Source organism: Palaemon carinicauda, chromosome 37, assembly GCF_036898095.1.
Source record: "Palaemon carinicauda isolate YSFRI2023 chromosome 37, ASM3689809v2, whole genome shotgun sequence".
In the NCBI taxonomy this organism is placed as follows: domain Eukaryota; kingdom Metazoa; phylum Arthropoda; class Malacostraca; order Decapoda; family Palaemonidae; genus Palaemon; species Palaemon carinicauda.
In genome coordinates this window covers 48,275,901-48,294,945 of record NC_090761.1, presented here as the reverse complement: position 1 = coordinate 48,294,945, position 19,045 = coordinate 48,275,901, and the positions used below count along the sequence as shown (strand labels likewise).

General features: G+C 44.6%; 1 protein-coding gene across 1 annotated transcript in view; it reads right to left on the bottom strand.

Annotated features, from left to right (window-relative positions):
* Nucleotides 1-5,168: 5,168 nt before the first annotated feature.
* LOC137629640 (ubiquitin thioesterase otubain-like) overlaps nucleotides 5,169-19,045 on the bottom strand; it is a 95,054-nt gene continuing 81,177 nt past the window's right edge. Inside the window, exon 7 of the mRNA XM_068361158.1 lies at nucleotides 5,169-5,436. Within this exon, the coding sequence (XP_068217259.1) occupies nucleotides 5,236-5,436 (201 nt within the window). The 3' untranslated portion in view covers nucleotides 5,169-5,235. The remainder of the gene's footprint in view (nucleotides 5,437-19,045) is intronic.

The following is a 19,045-nucleotide window of genomic DNA, read 5'->3' as shown; positions in this document are numbered from 1 at the left end:
AGGAGCTGTCTTGAGGAGGTGGACTGGATAAACCAATTGTCTAATTGTCTAAATACCTCAGTAACTCTATGCCCTTGGCTATGCACAAGCTAAGACTAGGATACACATCCTAGTGAACACTTAAGGGAGGGTGGTTTGACGCTCCAAAACACGAGACTGAACTTAAAAACCTTCTCCCTAAGGACAAAGCAGAGGAAATTCCATGAAAGCTGATGGACTAGTATTTGAAAGCCGAAGGACTAGTATTTGAAAGTACTATGTGTGTTCTGTTGTTGATATTGGGTTGTGGGAAAGTGGTTAAAAAGAAGGGTTACCTTTACCATCGTTCATTTGAGAGGCAGAAACGATTAAAGTATCTGGAAAAAAAGAAACATGGTAAGAATACCAGACAGAAAAGTTGAGATTTTCTCCAAAAATAAATAGAATATACATAATATACATTTCCAGGAAGTATAACAAAGAACATAAAAACAGTAGAATAATAAATAAAACTTATTCGATGCTGTGAAATGAAGAATTAAATCAACAACAGATTGGGAAAGGCCATATCACTCAACTGTGTTTCTCCTCATATCCAACTTGCAACCAACTCCCGATATCATCAGTTGATTAATTGGTAGTGATTCTCCCTAAGATGGGCTAATATTTAACCAAGGTGATTAACTATATGCACCGACATATCAGGCATAAACATATAAAGGTAACAAGTATACAAAATAAAATAACTAACACCACATTTCGGGTATGAACACAAAGAAACTACACAAAAATAAACTAAGTAATCTATTAAATGGAGGATGATGCACTTCACTTCTATGAAGAAAAATAAGTTTGCTATAAAAAGAAAGAACTGAAATATATAACCATTACTTACAGCAACACACATCGATATTCACCTAGTCTTACCTCCCAGTCACGGCTCTGAAAGGCTGCAGCTATGCCCTGTGCCAAGTCTTCAGACTTAAGAACACAGATCTCTCCTCCAATTAAGTGAAGAGCTTTGAATAGTCTTGCCCACCTGGAGTGCGATGTGACCAATAATAAAAATTATTTTTGGCCCCACATGAGCCTTTGAGAAGGTCATAAGACTGTCCTTTTTTTATAGCTATAGCACTGGAGAGTTCCACGGACAAACTTGTATTAACCCACTCTGGAGGTTAGAGGATCTCTGGTTTTGCGCCCCAATTCGTGGATTAAACTAATAGCCCCTCAGTGTGAACTTCTCCATCCCCTAACTTAATGAAACATTGGGTGCTAATCAAGAGGAGTTGCTTTAGTGTCCTGTGAAGCTCTGCAGTGCTTATCTCAAGAGGACATGACATCACAGGCTTGTGCGTCAGTGACTCTTCCTCATCACTAGCAGAATAAAGGAAGGGGTGCTGAAGAAGGCACTCTCTCCCTTGCTTTGTGAGACAATGAAAGAGCATTTGCTTCAACCATTTTAAGGTTCGAGGTACTAGCTTGAACTTGGCGCTCACAAAGTCATAAGGAATAGGTCCCAGTTTAGCCTTCCAAAGAATCTTGCAGTTGGATAGGTGATTGAGTCTGAGAGTGACAAACAACCTTTTCAGTTCTCCATTCTAGTGAGTATATCGACAAGTCCTTACACATCTAGTTCTTGGTCCTCTGGTGGCAACTCTGGTAGTTGTGCAGTCAGTCAAGCACCATCATCTTGTCTATGGTAATATGTTCGAGGTAAGTGAACTTCTGAGGAGCAGGGAAAAGCATTTCCCAAGGTTATGGTGGCCGATGTGGTACTGTCCCTGACTGGTGAACGTCAGACTGGGGTTCGAGTCCCGCTCAAACTTAGTCCTTTGGTCGCTGCAACCTCACCATCCTGGTGAGCTTAGGAAGTGGGGTTTGGGGGGAGACTAAAGGTCTATCTGCCGAGTCATCAGCAGCCATTACCTGGCCTTACTTGGTCCTAGCTTGGGTGGACAGTGGGCTTGGGCACTGATCATATGTATCTATGATCAGTCTCTAGGGCACAGTCCTGCTTGATAGGGCAATGTCACTGTCCCCTGCCTCTGCCATTCATGAGCAGCCTTTAAACCAAGCATCAACCAACTAAATGTATCTGGTTGTCTTCTAGCTTGATGGAGAGGGGCCTTGGGCACTGACCATAAATAAAAAAAAAAGGCCATTCTCCTGGGAATTGTCACTGTCCCTTACCTCTGCCAAACATGAGCAACCTTTAAGTGTAGAATTTCTGCACACACAAATAGGCTATAATAAAAGAAATTGGCTTTTACGGATTATTTGTTTTACAACTTAAAATGGCCTCTTGGCAGTACCATAAAATCTCAGTTTGATTATATCAAGGGTTTCTATTTATGTATGAATATCTGATAGGTTATAGACATATAAATAACCAAATTTTGATTTTATTTAAATGTGTTCCATGAGATAATCTATTATGCAAACAATATACATTTCATATTCTAATTTCTCTGCTAGACATTTAGATACACATTGTATAAGAAAGTTAAGTTGTACTTTCATAAGAAATCCATACAAAGGTTAACTAAATAAAAACTGTATCTCTCACATTACAGTGTTTTATCACAGCTTTGATAATCAAGTTCTATCAACATTCAAACAGACAAATCAAAATAAGTTACTAATCCCTTAGATAGCTTGTGATGAAATCCAAATCCTAGAACCTTCATATCTAAGACTTAATATTTCTACCTTGACCAAAATAAAAACTACAAGTTAAAAATACTCCTGTCTATATGTATAAATACTGGTATGAATACTATATCCATCTAAAGCTAATATACAGAACTGCAAAAATCTTATATTAACATTAATCGTAGCTAATTAACAGACCTATTATAATAACAATAGAAGGAACGTAAAAGTAAGATACAATTAACGAGATAAGATTAGTGACAATCTTAATACTGTAATGCAATAAGTGAATGAGGTAACGTGAAAGAAAAGTATGTGAAGAAGACATTAATACGCAACTAACTGCAGTGCGAAGACAATTCATAGGTCTGAAAAGTAAAGGTGACAATTTCAATTATGAAAACTCAGCTATATCTACGTGTGTATGTTGGCTTTGAGAAGGAGTAAAATTAAGACACCAGTTTCTGTAAGCCAGGAAAGAAATGCAAGAAGGAACGCCCTTACTGACTTACAGGAATAAGTTTCTAGAAAGTAATAAAATTTTGTGCAAAGATAATTTTCCACTACTTGGCTGCCAGAAGAATTGCCTAAATATTTAAATTTAATATTGATCCTATTGGATAACGGCACAAATTTAAACATGCTATTGTATATGTTTAATAGAATTTATTAGAAAAAAGCAATTCCAAAAGCTTTTCTTTCACCCCTATCCTAAATGACCAAATACTCTCTACATAATGAGAAAACTAGGAACATAACTAACAGACTAAAGCCCTGCTTTGCAACCCTTTTATTAAGCTGTTGCTCATTAGTTTGTCATGACCAGAAGTGTACATGCATAAGGACCTAGTCACTGATAAAACTCAATAAATTATGTTTATAATTTATATTTTATAAAAATTACATTATGTCCTGTAATAAGTGCTATGAACTTGCCCTATTAGTCACCTTTCCTTCCTTGTTATAAACTTGGTTAATTATTCATTAGTTTGAAGCACAAACTTGTACTCCCTGTTTTCAAAGATGATGACTACCTTTAATGAGACCTACTCTTTCCCTATTGTTCTCACTTCTATCAAAGCTGAAGTATTTGGGAAAAAAAAAAAAACTGTTTTTGTCTTCCTAAATAGTTTGCAAGGCACAACAGCCTCTCTTCACCAACAAAAATATAAAATAGTAGGATAAAATCATCTGGTAACTTTTCTCACTTAACATCTGGTTTGTTCTTGTACATGACCCTTCTATCTTAAACCTACCCTATCTCTAGTAGTACCCTTACAAGATCTGTTATCTCTTTATTTCTGCTCTTTTAATAAATAAGTTCCTCCAAAACCTTTATTGACTGTATTTCCCTTCTTTTAATCAATAAAATCCTTCAAACCCTTTATTGCTTGCCTATTCTTATACAGATGCTTCTCTCACCAACATTGCCATGCCATAATTCTATATCTATTGCATACTTCTGAATGGTACTAATGAAACCTGGTTTTGTTTGCACTTCAAGATCAATTTTATCTCTACCGTTTGATTTCAATTAATTTTGAAAATGGAAAATTGAAACCCATCACACAATTAGGTAGAACGTGAAAAAAAAAATATATCATAAGAGGCTCACATCAGTAGCCTGGATAAGTCTACTAGGAGGCTCAATGTGCTCTCAAGATGAAACCACAAACTTCTCTCCTGAACAGCTCTTGATTTTAAAATGACTCCACTGCCTTCTTATCGGCTCCTGCCCTCATATCCGAGACACATTTTACAAATTGCTGGATTTGATGAAGTTGAATAAAAATGTTTCCTTATAATATATGAATTCAAATCTGTCAAATGGTATTGTATGAACTATTATGGGCAGTGCTCTAGACAACACCTAATATTGCATTTCAACTCCACTTTCTCATCCTTGTAACTCACACTAGATTTCTTATTGCCCCAGATGTTGAGTGGACATAGTTAACTCAACGGTCAACCACTTACATCATTCCTTCACAGGTTTTAATTCTCGATCATTTAAACTTTCCTCACTCGTTATTGGAGCTCATCAGCACACTTCTTTAAAAAAAAATAATAAATACGGTAGCCATGCAAATATTCTTAATATAGAATAACTGAAATTGCCTCAAATATCATAAAAAAATACAGAACATCCCATATTCCAAAGAGAAAAACAGTATTTTAAACAGCCTTGTAAATGGCTAAGATTCTTTCTGTTATTCAAACCCTCATAAAAAAAATGCTAATAAAAATGCATGCAATTTCAGCTTCATAAAACGACACATTTGCCCTCATTTTTATTCTTATGCTCCCATCATTGTCAGATTTTTGTTAAGTAGCTTTAAAATTTCTCATAAACCTTGTTTCATCGAAATACAGTACTCACATTTGAGGATCTATGCAAATGTAGAAGACCTAAAAGCAAGTTTCTTTTTAGAGAGTTAAGATTCAATAAAATTTTAAAAGAAAATTCTTTTGCAGATTCTACTAAATAACAGAGGATTTTCAAGATAAAGTAACGGTGATACTCAAAAGCCAAGTGAGTGAGATACTATAATGTATACCCTATTTATATAAAAAGAGAAAAGAATCTAATTAACAAAAGTATTATGCCTTATACAATACATCATAATGTCCAGGTCTATATAAAAGGTGAATGATAGGCTCTTTGTCTTCAGGGAAATCATGTGTTGCAACAGTTGCGCCGTCTCCTCTATCTAGGTACATGACTCTAACTCCAACACCAAGGGCAGCAGTGAGAGCAACTATATGAAGGTGATCACACTCCCTGTACATTGGCTCCACTTCCTGAAATGAAATTTAGAATACAGTGCTCTCGTAAAAAAAAAAATTCATAAATATGTTATTTTCATTAGTAAAATAAATTTTTGAATATACTTACCCGATGATCACGTAGCTGTCAACTCCGTTGCCCGACAGAAATCTACGGTCGGGATACGCCAGCGATCGCTATCCAGGTGGGGGTGTACTCAACAGCGCCATCTGTGGTCAGGTACTCAAGTACTTCTTGTCAACAAGAACTCAATTTTCTCCTCGGTCCACTGGTTCTCTATGGGGAGGAAGGGCGGGTTCTTTAATTCATGATCATCGGGTAAGTATATTCAAAAATTTATTTTACTAATGAAAATAACATTTTTCAATATTAATCTTACCCGATGATCATGTAGCTGATTCACACCCAGGGTGGTGGGTGGAGACCAGCATACATGTTAACAAAGAAGCTAAGTATCCCGTATTTCATTTTATTAGTTATTCAAAATAACAAACATAAAATAAATAAGTACCTGGTAAGGAAGTCGACTTGAACCATTACTCTGCCTTTATTAAGTACGTCTTCCTTACTGAGCGTAGCGGTCCTCTTAGGATGCTGAACGACTCTTAGGTGCTGAAGTATAAAGGGCTGCAACCCATACTAAAGGACCTCATCACAACCTCTAACCTAGGAGCTTTTCAAGAAAGAATTGACCACCCGCCAAATCAACCAGGATGCGGAAGGCTTCTTAGCCGACCGTACAACCCAAAAACAACAATAAAAAGTATTCAAGAGAAAGGTTAAAAAGGTTATGGGATTATGGGAATGTAGTGGCTGAGCCCTCACCTACTACTGCACTCGCTGCTACGAATGGTCCCAGGGTGTAGCAGTTCTCGTAAAGAGACTGGACATCTTTGAGATAGAATGATGCGAACACTGACTTGCTTCTCCAATAGGTTGCATCCATAACACTCTGCAGAGAACGGTTCTGTTTGAAGGCCACTGAAGTAGCCACAGCTCTCACTTCATGTGTCCTTACCTTCAGCAAAGCAAGGTCTTCTTCCTTCAGATGAGAATGTGCTTCTCTAATCAGAAGCCTGATGTAGTAAGAAACTGCGTTCTTAGACATTGGTAGAGAAGGCTTCTTGATAGCACACCATAAGGCTTCTGATTGTCCTCGTAAAGGTTTTGACCTTCTTAGATAGTACCTAAGAGCTCTAACTGGGCAAAGTACTCTCTCCAGTTCGTTCCCCACCAAGTTGGACAGGCTTGGGATCTCGAACGACTTAGGCCAAGGACGTGAAGGAAGCTCATTTTTAGCCAAAAAACCGAGCTGCAAGGAACATGTAGCCGTTTCAGATGTGAAACCTATGTTCCTGCTGAAGGCGTGGATCTCACTAACTCTTTTAGCTGTTGCTAAGCACACGAGGAAAAGAGTTTTTAATGTGAGGTCCTTAAAAGAGGCTGATTGGAGAGGTTCAAATCTTGATGACATAAGGAACCTTAGGACCACGTCTAGATTCCAGCCTGGAGCGGACAACTGACGTTCCTTTGAGGTCTCAAAAGACCTAAGGAGGTCCTGAAGATCTTTGTTGGTGGAAAGATCCAAGCCTCTGTGGCGGAAAACCGCTGCCAACATACTTCTGTAACCCTTGATCGTAGGAGCTGATAGGGATCTTACGTTCCTTAGATGTAACAGGAAGTCAGCAATCTGGGTTACAGTGGTACTGGTTGAGGAAACTGCATTGGCCTTGCACCAGCTTCGGAAGACTTCCCATTTAGACTGATAGACTCTGAGAGTGGATGTCCTCCTTGCTCTGGCTGCCTCCTTCGAAAAGCCTCTAGCTCTTGAGAGTCTTTCGATAGTCTGAAGGCAGTCAGACGAAGAGCGTGGAGGTTTGGGTGTACCTTCTTTACGTGAGGTTGACGCAGAAGGTCCACTCTTAGAGGAAGAGTCCTGGGAACGTCGACCAGCCATTGCAGTACCTCTGTGAACCATTCTCTCGCGGGCCAGAGGGGAGCAACCAACGTCAGCCGTGTCCCTTTGTGAGAGGCGAACTTCTGAAGTACCCTGTTGACAATCTTGAACGGCGGGAATGCATACAGGTCGAGATGGGACCAATCCAGCAGAAAGGCATCCACGTGAACTGCTGCTGGGTCTGGAATCGGAGAACAATACAACGGGAGCCTCTTGGTCATCGAGGTAGCGAACAGATCTATGGTTGGCTGACCCCACAGGGCCCAAAGTCTGCTGCAAACATTCTTGTGAAGGGTCCACTCTGTGGGGATGACCTGACCCTTCCGGCTGAGGCGATCTGCCATGACATTCATATCGCCCTGAATGAACCTCGTTACCAGCGTGAGCTTTCGATCTTTTGACCAACTGAGGAGGTCCCTTGCGATCTCGAACAACTTCCTCGAATGAGTCCCTCCCTGCTTGGAGATGTAAGCCAAGGCTGTGGTGTTGTTGGAGTTCACCTCCACCACCTTGTTTAGCTGGAGGGACTTGAAGTTTATCAAGGCCCGATGAACCGCCAACAACTCCTTGCAATTGATGTGAAGTGTCCTTTGCTCCTGATTCCATGTCCCCGAGCATTCCTGTCCGTCCAATGTCGCACCCCAGCCCGTGTCTGATGCGTCCGAGAAGAGACGGTGGTCGGGGGTCTGAACAGCCAAAGGTAGACCTTCCTTGAGAAGAATGCTGTTCTTCCACCACGTTAGAGTAGACCTCATCTCTTCGGAAACAGGAACTGAGACCGTCTCTAGCGTCATGTCCTTTATCCAGTGAGCAGCTAGATGATACTGAAGGGGGCGGAGGTGGAGTCTCCCTAACTCGATGAACAGGGCCAGCGATGAAAGTGTCCCTGTTAGACTCATCCACTGCCTGACTGAGCATCGGTTCCTTCTCAGCATGCTCTGGATGCATTCTAGGGCTTGGTTGATCCTTGGGGCCGACGGAAAAGCCCAAAAAGCTCGACTCTGAATCTCCATACCCAGGTAGACAATGGTCTGGGATGGGACGAGCTGGGACTTCTCTAAATTGACCAGGAGGCCCAGTTCCTTGGTCAGATCCATAGTCCATCTGAGATTCTCCAGACAGCGACGACTTGTGGGAGCTCTTAAAAGCCAGTCGTCTAAATAGAGGGAGGCTCTGATGTCTGCCAAGTGAAGGAATTTCGCAATATTCCTCATCAGTCTGGTAAACACAAGAGGTGCCGTGCTTAGGCCAAAGCACAGGGCTTGGAACTGGTACACAACCTTTCCAAAGACGAATCTTAGGAAAGGTTGGGAGTCTGGATGGATGGGGACGTGAAAGTATGCGTCTTTCAGGTCTAACGAGACCATCCAGTCCTCCTTCCTGACCGCTGCTAGGACCGACTTCGTCGTCTCCATCGTGAACGTCTGCTTGGTGACAAAAGCATTGAGAGCACTGACGTCCAGCACCGGTCTCCAACCTCCTGTCTTCTTGGCTACCAGGAAGAGACGGTTGTAAAAGCCCGGGGATTGATGATCCCGGACTATGACCACCGCTTCCTTTTGTAGCAAGAGCGACACCTCTTGTTGCAACGCTAGCCTCTTGTCCTTCTCCTTGTAGTTGGGAGAGAGGTTGATGGGAGATGTAGCTAGAGGGGGATTGCGGCAGAACGGAATTCTGTATCCCTCCCTTAGCCACTTCACAGACTGAGCGTCTGCACCTCTGCTCTCCCAAGCTTGCCAGAAGGTCTTGAGTCTGGCTCCTACTGCTGTCTGGAGAGGAAGGCAGTCAAAACTTGCCTTTTGCGGACTTGGAACCCTTCTTGGACTTGCCACGGTGACTGTCTGCACGGGTACCTCCTCTGCTGGAGGTTCTGCCACGAAAGGGCGGGATGAACCTAGAAGCAGGTGTATCAACTGCTGCCGGGCGGAAGGGTCTAGGCACGGAAGGTAAGGTTTTAGCCTTACGTGCAGAAGAAGCCATCAGATCATGAGTATCCTTCTGGATAAGTGAGGCAGCCATCCCCTTAATCAACTCCTCCGGAAACAGACACTTGGAGAGAGGAGCAAACAACAACTCTGACTTCTGGCAAGGAGTGATACCAGCAGATAAGAAGGAGCAAAGATGTTCTCTCTTCTTGAGGACTCCTGATACATATGAAGCCGCAAGTTCACCAGACCCATCCCGAATTGCCTTGTCCATGCTAGACATGATCAGCATGGCCGAGTCCTTATCTGAAGGGGAAGTCTTCCTGCTTAAGGCTCCCAAACACCAATCGAGGAAGTTGAATATCTCGAAGGCACGAAAGACTCCCTTCAACAGATGATCAAGATCGGAAAAGGACCAGCAGATCTTCGAACGTCTCATAGCCAACCTGCGGGGAGAATCAACCAGACTTGAGAAGTCGGCCTGGGCAGAGGCAGGAACCCCCAAGCCAGGTTCCTCTCCCGTGGCATACCAGACGCTCGACTTAGAAGCAAGCTTGGGAGGAGGAAACACAAAAGAGGTCCTTCCCAGTTGCTTCTTGGAATGCAACCAGTCCCCCATAACCCTCAAAGCTCTCCTAGATGATCTGGCGAGAACAAGCTTGGTGAAGGCAGGCGCAGCAGACTGCATGCCCAGAGCAAACTCGGAGGGAGGAGAACGAGGGGTTGCAGACACAAAATGCTCAGGATACAAGTCCCTGAACAAGGCAAGGACTTTGCGAAAGTCTAAGGAGGGTGGCGAAGACTTGTGTCCTTCAACATCAGAGTGAGGTTCATCCAGATGAGCAGCTTCATCATCCGATACATCATCATCCGAAAGTTGAGTTGTGAGTGGCAAAGGCAGAGCAGCAAGCTGAACGGCTGAATCCTGCAGAACGAGTGCATGCGTACCTGCGGGTCCAACATCATGCCTCTGCTGGACAGTCTGCGAGCTGGCAACAACAAAAGCAGAGGGCTGGTGTGTGGGAGGGGCTGCAGTGGGCTGAGGAGCATGCGGTATGGTATGCAGAGCATGCTGTAAGGTATGCGGCTCATGCTGCATGGTATGCGGAGCATGCTGTAAGGTCTGCAGAGCATGCTGCATGGGCTGAGGAGAATGCCGCATAGTGCTGGAACCCGGCAACTCCTGATGCGGCAGCTCACGCATGTTAGCAGATGGAGCAGCAAGAACATGCGTCTGGCAGGGAGGACTGCGCATCGGTGGAGGAGCTCTCACAGGTGGGGTGTGGGAGCAGGCAGCCGCAGTATCTGCTGAACGCACAACCTCTGCGGGTTGTAGGTTAACAGGAGAGGTGTTAACCTTCTCGGCATGATACTCCTGCATGAAAGCCGCAAGCTGAGACTGCATAGTCTGCAGCATGGACCACTTAGGGTCTACTGTGGTTGGAGCAACAACAGACGGAGCAGTAGCCTGTTGAGGGACCACTCTACCTCTCTTGGGAGGTGTGCAGTCATCAGATGACTGTGGCGAGTCCGAACTGACCCAGTGGCTACACCTGGGCCGTTGGACTAGCTCGGAAGGGACCTTACGTTTGAGCGGTCGTGAGACCTTGGTCCACCGTTTCCTCCTGGAAACCTCTTCCACAGACGAGGAATGTAAGGGCTCATTCGTCTGTATGTGGATGGGACGATCCTTAACAGATACGTCCGCAACCACTGAGGATACATCCGTGCGCCGATCAAGGCCTGCCGAACCCTTTGGTCCTTCGACATTGCTTCTCCCCTGGGCTTGGGAGCTTGCAAGAGGTCCCGGACTGGGAGGACGACTGGCACGCACAGATGTACCCTCATGCGCAACACTGACACTGACACTATGCACATCACTAGCACTAACACTTCCCACTGCACTCTTCGCTTTCAGCTCTCTGACATCTGCCAAGAGCTGATTGCGGTCACTAACCAACGACTCCACCTTCTCACCGAGAGCCTGAATGGCACGCAACATATCAGCCATTGCAGGCTGAGCACTCGTAGCAGGTTCGGGAGTCACCACCACAGGGGAAGGAAAAGGTTGAGGGGCATGGGGAGAGGAAAAATCCACAGAGCGAGAAGAACTCCTCCTATCTCTCTCCTTCTCTAACCTACGTGCATATCTAAGGAATTCGTTAAAATCGAATTCCGAAAGCCCAGCACATTCCCCACATCGATCTTCCAATTGACAGGATTTACCCCTACAATTGGAACATACGGTGTGAGGATCTATAGAGGCCTTCGGAAGACGCCTAGTACAAGTCCTAACACTACACTGCCTGTATTTAGGAACTTGGGAATGGTCAGACATCTTGAATTTAGAAGTAGTCAAGGGGGAATTCCAAAATTAAGCAAAGTTCGTTAACCAATAAATCAAATTAATTCCAAAAGCTTGCTAAGCTAAGGACAAAGCTTCCTGAACAGCGAAGGCTAAACTTTAGAGCAAATACATCACCAAATCGTGAACAAAAGACTCCAAAATCAACAGCGTATCCAAGTAGGTCTTGCCGGCGGCACGACAGAGGAAAAAATTGAGTTCTTGTTGACAAGAAGTACTTGAGTACCTGACCACAGATGGCGCTGTTGAGTACACCCCCACCTGGATAGCGATCGCTGGCGTATCCCGACCGTAGATTTCTGTCGGGCAACGGAGTTGACAGCTACATGATCATCGGGTAAGATTAATATTGAAAAATAAACAATTGTTTCAACTACAGTCAACTCTCATTACCCGTGATTAATTAGTTTATGAAAACGGCCCCACCCCCACAAGCCAGACTAGCCTCACTTTGACCTTTCAGCCTAGGCCATATAGGGGTGGTTAAGGAAGGTTTGTATAGCTAAGAAAAATACAAATTACTTTAAACCTGTCTTATTTGTTCCTACGTGAAATAAAAATCATTGTCCTTCAATAAGAAGATTATGCTTGGTGGGCTGGAATTACTCCACTAGAACCAAACTGGATAGATCTTTTTCTTCCCTGGAAGTGTCACACCACCTGATCCCACATGGGAGCAAACGTGGCAACTCCAGCAACCTTATATCTGTCTTTCATAGAGATAATAAGACTGATACGGACTGGCCAGCACACACTGAAATGTACATGATCATTTGAAGAAATCTTCCCCCAAAAAGGAGAAATAAGCTCAGAATAATATAAGTGTATTATAATCAATGCGTTGGTATAAACTAAAGCATTCTCCCCTCGTTATGAGGATGAGGTAAATACTTCTTTAGAATTAAAAAATGGAGTTCAGAAGTGCAACTTACCAGCATCGAGTCAGATCCAACATGTAACTGCTTCGATCTCTATCATGAGGAAGAGCCTGGCTTCAATACTTACATCTATATGTTACCATAGACAAGATGCTGTCTGTCCTGTGTGGGAACTGGGTTGGCCACACAACTATTTCAGCAGCCACCCAAGGACCAAACACAAACACATCAAGGGACTTGTGGGTATACTCCCGTAGGTAAAAGGTTGTGAAGGTGGTTTGACATTTCCAAATCTTAGTCTTCAGTTCCTGGCTAACTGGAAGGTTTCTTTTGAACGCTAAGATGTGGTCTATACCCTTGACTTTGAGAGCTCTGATCCAAGTAGGTACCTCTACCCTCTCGGTTTAAGATGTCTGCACCACTAACAAAGCAAGAAGGGGATTGTGTTCTTTGAGGTCATTTGGGTCTGACTACGGATATAACATTCAACTTTCACAGCAAGGAATGTACCCTATAGAAAGGAAGCAGAACTAAGATTTTTAAACTGGTGTAAGACCCTAATCCATAATTTCCAGTCAGGATTGCACTTCTCACCAATCTTTCAGAAACCCCTTGCATAGCTGTGACTGCACTACAACTATTGTGGAGTTCAAAGGAGCTGACCCCTGTTAACTGGGAACTAGAAGTGGGATATGTTTGAAAAATGGTTAAAAAAATTAAAACAGGGTCGTTCACTGGAAGAGGAAGTGCCGGCTCATGGAGCCTCTGGAGGTAAGGAAGAGACTTAGTTACAGTAGGCTAAAAAAGCACTGCATAAGGCTGAACTACTCATGGCAGGCTAAGAAGGCAAACTGAGGCCTGGTAGGTAAAGAAGAGGGTAGAGTTAAGTAGACAGAAGAGTTAGGAGGCAGAGGCACATTACTAGATTAGTACCCCTTCAATGTGACCACAAAGTCAAAGAAACACTTATCCACAAGAATACTGTTCACTTGATCATGGCCTGTATGTTCTCTTTTAATAGCACCTGAACTGGTTATACGACCCTTCATAACACATGTCATAAGTGATGGTGGATATACATTGTCAGCAGCAACATAAGTTACGCAGATGAGGGTTTTCACAAATGAAGACAAAGGTGGGAATGCCCTACTAAAATTATCTTGATAAGTTACCTAGTCAAAAATGTTATTTTCATTAGTAAAATAAATTTTTGAATATACTTACCCGATGATCATATAGCTGTCAGCTCTGCTGCCCGACAGAAAAACCTACGGGCGGAATACGCCAGCGATCGCTATACAGGTGGGGGTGTACATCAACAGCGCCATCTGTCAAGTAGGTACTCAAGTACTCGATGTCAACACAGAACCAATTTTCTCCTCTGTCCACTGGGTCTCTATTGGGGAGGATGGGTGGGTCCTTTAATTTATGATCATCGGGTAAGTATATTCAAAAATTTATTTTACTAATGAAAATAACATTTTTCAATATTAAACTTACCCGATGATCATATAGCTGATTCACACCCAGGGGGGTGGGTAGAGACCAGCATTACATGTTGACATTATTATGAGCTAAGTATTCCGTATTTCATTTTAGCAGTTATTCAAAATAACAAACATAAAATAAATAAGTACCTGGTAAGGAAGTCGACTTGAACAATTACTCTGCCTTTTTAAGTACGTCTTCCTTACTGAGCCTCGCGATCCTCATAGGATGCTGAGCGACTCCTAGGAGCTGAAGTATGAAGGGTTGCAACCCATACTAAAGGTCCTCATCAAAACCTCTAATCTAGGCGCTTCTCAAGAAATGACTTTGACCACCCGCCAAATCAAGTAGGATGCGAAAGGCTTCTTAGCCTTCCGGACAACCCAAAAACAATAATAAAACATTTCAAGAGAAAGATTAAAAAGGTTATGGAATTAGGGAATTGTAGTGGTGGAGCCCTCACCACTACTGCACTCGTTGCTACGAATGGTCCCAGAGTGTAGCAGTTCTCGTAAAGAGACTGGACATTCTTAAGATAAAAGACGCGAACACTGATTTGCTTTTCCAATAGGTTGCGTCGAATATACTTTGCAGAGATCTATTTTGTTTAAAGGCCACGGAAGTTGCGACAGTTCTAACTTCGTGTGTCCTTACCTTCAGCAAAGCTTGGTCTTCCTCATTCAGATGGGAATGAGCTTCTCGTATTAACAGTCTGATAAAATAGGATAAAGAATTCTCTGACATAGGCAAAGATGGATTCTTAACTGAACACCATAAAGCTTCAGACGGGCCTCGTAAAGGTTTTTAAATAGAACTTAAGTGCTCTTACAGGGCATAATACTCTTTCTAGTTCATTTCCAACCATACGATAAGTTTGAAATATCGAACGATACTGGTCAAGGCCGAGAAGGCAGCTCGTGTTTGGCTAGAAAACCAAGTCGTAGAACATGTAGCCGTTTCGGATGAGAATCCGATGTTCTTGCTGAAGGCATGAATCTCACTGACTCTTTTAGCTGTGGTTATGCATATCAGGAAAAGAGTCTTAAAGGTGAGATCTTTCAGGGAGGCTGATTGAAGCGGTTCGAACCTGTCCGACATAAGGAATCTTAGTACCACGTCTAAATTCCAACCAGGTGTAACCAAACGACGCTCCTTCGTGGTCTCAAAAGACTTAAGGAGGTCTTGTAGATCTTTATTGTTGGAAAGATCTAAGCCTCTGTGACGGAAGACTGATGCCAACATGCTTCTGTAACCCTTGATAGTGGGAGCTGAAAGAGATCGTTCTTTCCTCGGATATAAGAGAAAGTCAGCTATTTGAGTTACAGAGGTACTGGTTGAGGATACGGATACTGACTTGCACCAGTTTCGGAAGATTTCCCACTTCGATTGGTAGATTCTAAGGGTGGATGTTCTCCTTGCTCTAGCAAACGCTCTGGTTGCCTCCTTCGAAAAGCCTCTAGCTCTCGAGAATCTTTCGATAGTCTGAAGGCAGTCAGACGAAGAGCGTGGAGGTCTTGGTGTACCTTCTTTACGCGTGGCTGACGTAGAAGGTCCACCCTTGGGGGAAGTGTTCTGGGAACGTCTGCTAGCCATCGAAGTACCTCGGTGAGTTATTCTCTCGCGGGCCAGAGGGAAGCAACTAGCGTCAACCTTGTCCCTTCGTGAGAGGCGAACTTCTGCAGTACCTTGTTGACAATCTTGAACGGAGGGAATGCATATAGATCTAGATGTGACCAATCTAGTAGAAAGGCATCTATATGAACTACTGCTGGGTCCGGGATAGGTGAGCAAACTATTGGGAGCCTCTTGGTCATCGAGGTTGCGAAGAGATCTATGGTTGGCTGGCCCCAGGTGGCCCAAAGTCTCTTGCATACATCCTTGTGGAGGGTCCAATCTGTTGGAATTATTTGTCCCTTCCTACTGAGACAATCTGCTATGACATTCAAGTTGCCTTGGATGAACCTCGTTACTAGTGAAAAGTCTAGACCTGTTGACCAGTTGAGGAGGTCCCTTGCGATCTCGTACCATGTCAGAGAGTAGGTCCCTCCTTGCTTGGAGATGTACGTCAAAGCCGGGTGTTGTCCGAGTTCACCTCCACCACTTTGCCTTGAAGGAGAGACCTGAAGCTTTCCCAGGTCAGACGTACTGCCAGTAGCTTCTTGCAGTTGAAATGCATTGTCCTTTGACTCGAGTTCCATAATCCCGAGCATTCCCTACCGCCTAATGTCGCACCCCAGCCTACGTCCGATGCGTCCGAGAAGAGAACGTGGTTGGGAGTCTGAACAGTCAGGGGAAGACCCTTTCTAAGGTTGATAAAGTCCTTTCACCAAGTCAGACCAGACTTTATCTTTCCGGAAACCGGGATCGAGACCGCTTCTAGCGTCTTGTCCTTTATCCAGTGAAAAGCTAGATGGTATAGAAGAGGACGGAGGTGTAGTCTTCCTAGTGACACAAATTGATCCACGGATGACAGTGTCCCTACCAGACTCATCCACAGCCTGACAGGCAGCGTTCCTTCTTCAGCATCTTCTGGATGGATAGCAGGGCTGGGGGCTGATCGTCTTGTTCAGCAACGTCCTCATCAGAGGGTTCCTCATCCGAAACTGATGAGGAAACGGCAACGGAGTGGGCAACGTCTGACTCGCTGAATCCGGTCGCACTGGTGGATGCGTGACGGAGCCGGACGCAAAATCATGGAACTGCTGCACAGTCTGTGAACTGTCAACAACCATGGGTGCGCGAGGAAGTACAGCGTCAACCCGAAACTGTCTAGACTGTCTGGGTTGTGCAGTCAACACCCTACCGGGTTGCTGAGGTTGACGCACTGCGTCACAACAAGTCACCTCTGCTGGTTGTTGAACGTCCTGAATGTCAACAACCACCTCCGAGCGTCGCTTAACATCAACGTGCGACTGGCAACCCACACTGGGTCGCATCGGTGGAGGAACCACCTTAACTGGCAGACGCGAGTACTGGCAGACGCGAGAAGGTTACCTCAGCGCCAACAGTGCGCACAACCAACCGGTTGGAAGGTTGTTGGCCAGAAGGTTCTTCTCCGCATTTAAGTCCTCTATCAAGGACGCAAGCTTGGACTGCATGTCTTGCAGCAAAGCCCTTTAGGGTCTACGGGAGCAGGTGTGGCAACAGACGGGGTTAGCGACTGAGGCGGAACCATTTACCATCCCTGAAAGCCTTGTTATGTGTGACATAATAGTACAGTAAAACTTCAAAGGCTCACAAAAGTTGAGAAGTTGACCTGTAAACAACTTGGAGCATCTCCTGGCTAGGCGCCAGGGCGAGTCTACCAGAATTGAAAAGTCTATCTGGGCAGAGGCATGAACTCCCAAGCCGAGAACTTCTCTCGTGTCTTATCAGACTCTCGCTCTATAAGCCAGTTTATTTAAAGTCCATAGAAGGCTAAGCAGCTTAAGGCTCCTCTCCAAATGACAGAGTCCTCAAAGGAATATCAGTAGGAGGGAGAACAGCACTTTCTCATCTACAGGAACCTAGACCGAGAAAAGCTAGGTTATCTCAGTGAGGGTCTCACTGGTGCATTAGCAGCAGACCAGAAGGCAACGTTATGTAACTGCTTGACAGTCTGTGAACTGTCAAAAACTGAACTGTCAACCACAACAGGTGCGTGAGGACATACAGCACTGGTGCATAAGTAGCAGACCAGAAGGCAACGTTATGTAACTGCTTGACAGTCTGTGAGCTGGCAACAACCAAAGCTGTGTGGGGAAGCCTCAACTCCTGACTGACTAGTCTGCTGCGGGCGAGTGGCGGTAACCACAGTGGGTTGCGGAGGCTGACGCACCGTGTCAAAACACGGCAGCTTAACTCCACCCTCCTGTGTTGTGGTAGCACACGCACGACAACGGAGTGCTCCGTGCGTCTGTGGGAGTCAGCATGCGTCTGGCAGGGTCAACTGCGCATGGGTGGAGGAGCTCTCACAACCAAAGTGTGGGAGCAGGCAGCCGCAGCGTCTGCTGGGCGCACAACCGTGGCAGGTTGTAGGCAAACGGGTGCATCGTCAACCTTCTCCGCAGTCGGAGTGTGGGAGCAGGCAGCCTCAGCGTGAGCTGGGCGCACAACCGTGGCAGGTTGTAGGCTAACGGGTGCAGCGTTAACCTTCTCCGCACGAAACTCCTGCATAACCGCAGCTAACTGAGTCTGCATAGACTGCAGTAAAGACCACTTAGGATCTACAAAAGCGGCAACAGACGGAGCTACTGTCCGTTGTGACTGAGGGTCTAAAACAGCGGGTGCGGCAACAGACGGAGTTACTGCCTGTTGCGGTACCACCTTGCCTCTCTTGGGAGGTGTGCAGTCGTCGGATGACTGCAGCGAGTCCGAACTGACCCAGTGGCTACACCTGGGCCGTTGGACTTGCGCGGAAGGGACCGACTTGCACTTAATAAGCTGCGAGACCTTGGTCCAAGGTTTCTTACGAGAAACCTCTTCCGCAGACGAGAAGTAAATGGGCTCTCTCGTCTTTGTGTGGGTGGGGCGATCTTGGGTAGATACGCCCGAAACCACGGAGGGAAAAACGTCTGTTCGTTGATCAAGGCCTGAAGAACCCATAAGTCGTTCGACATTACTTCTCCCCCGGGCTTGGGAGCTTGCAAGAGGTCCCGGACTAGGTGAACGACAGGCACGAACAGACGAACCCTCGGACGCAACACTGTAACACTTTGCGCATATCACTTTATCACTTTGATTTTCTGTTTTGCACTTATTTCACTGAAATCGAAACTTTTACTGATTTCTACCTGAAACAAGCAATCCTACCCTTCATTAAAAGGTAGTAATTGCGAAAACAGTCGTATAATGCAACAGAAAACATATATATAAAGATAAAGAATTCAGTGGCTGGGAAAGAGACTAAATACTAGTTCAAATAAACTACGTTTACAATCTCTCACCGCACATAGCCTGGGAACAAGAATAAAACCCTAGAAACGTTTTACCTTCTTCCCCTACAGCGACTAGGGAGGAGAGTAAAACGAG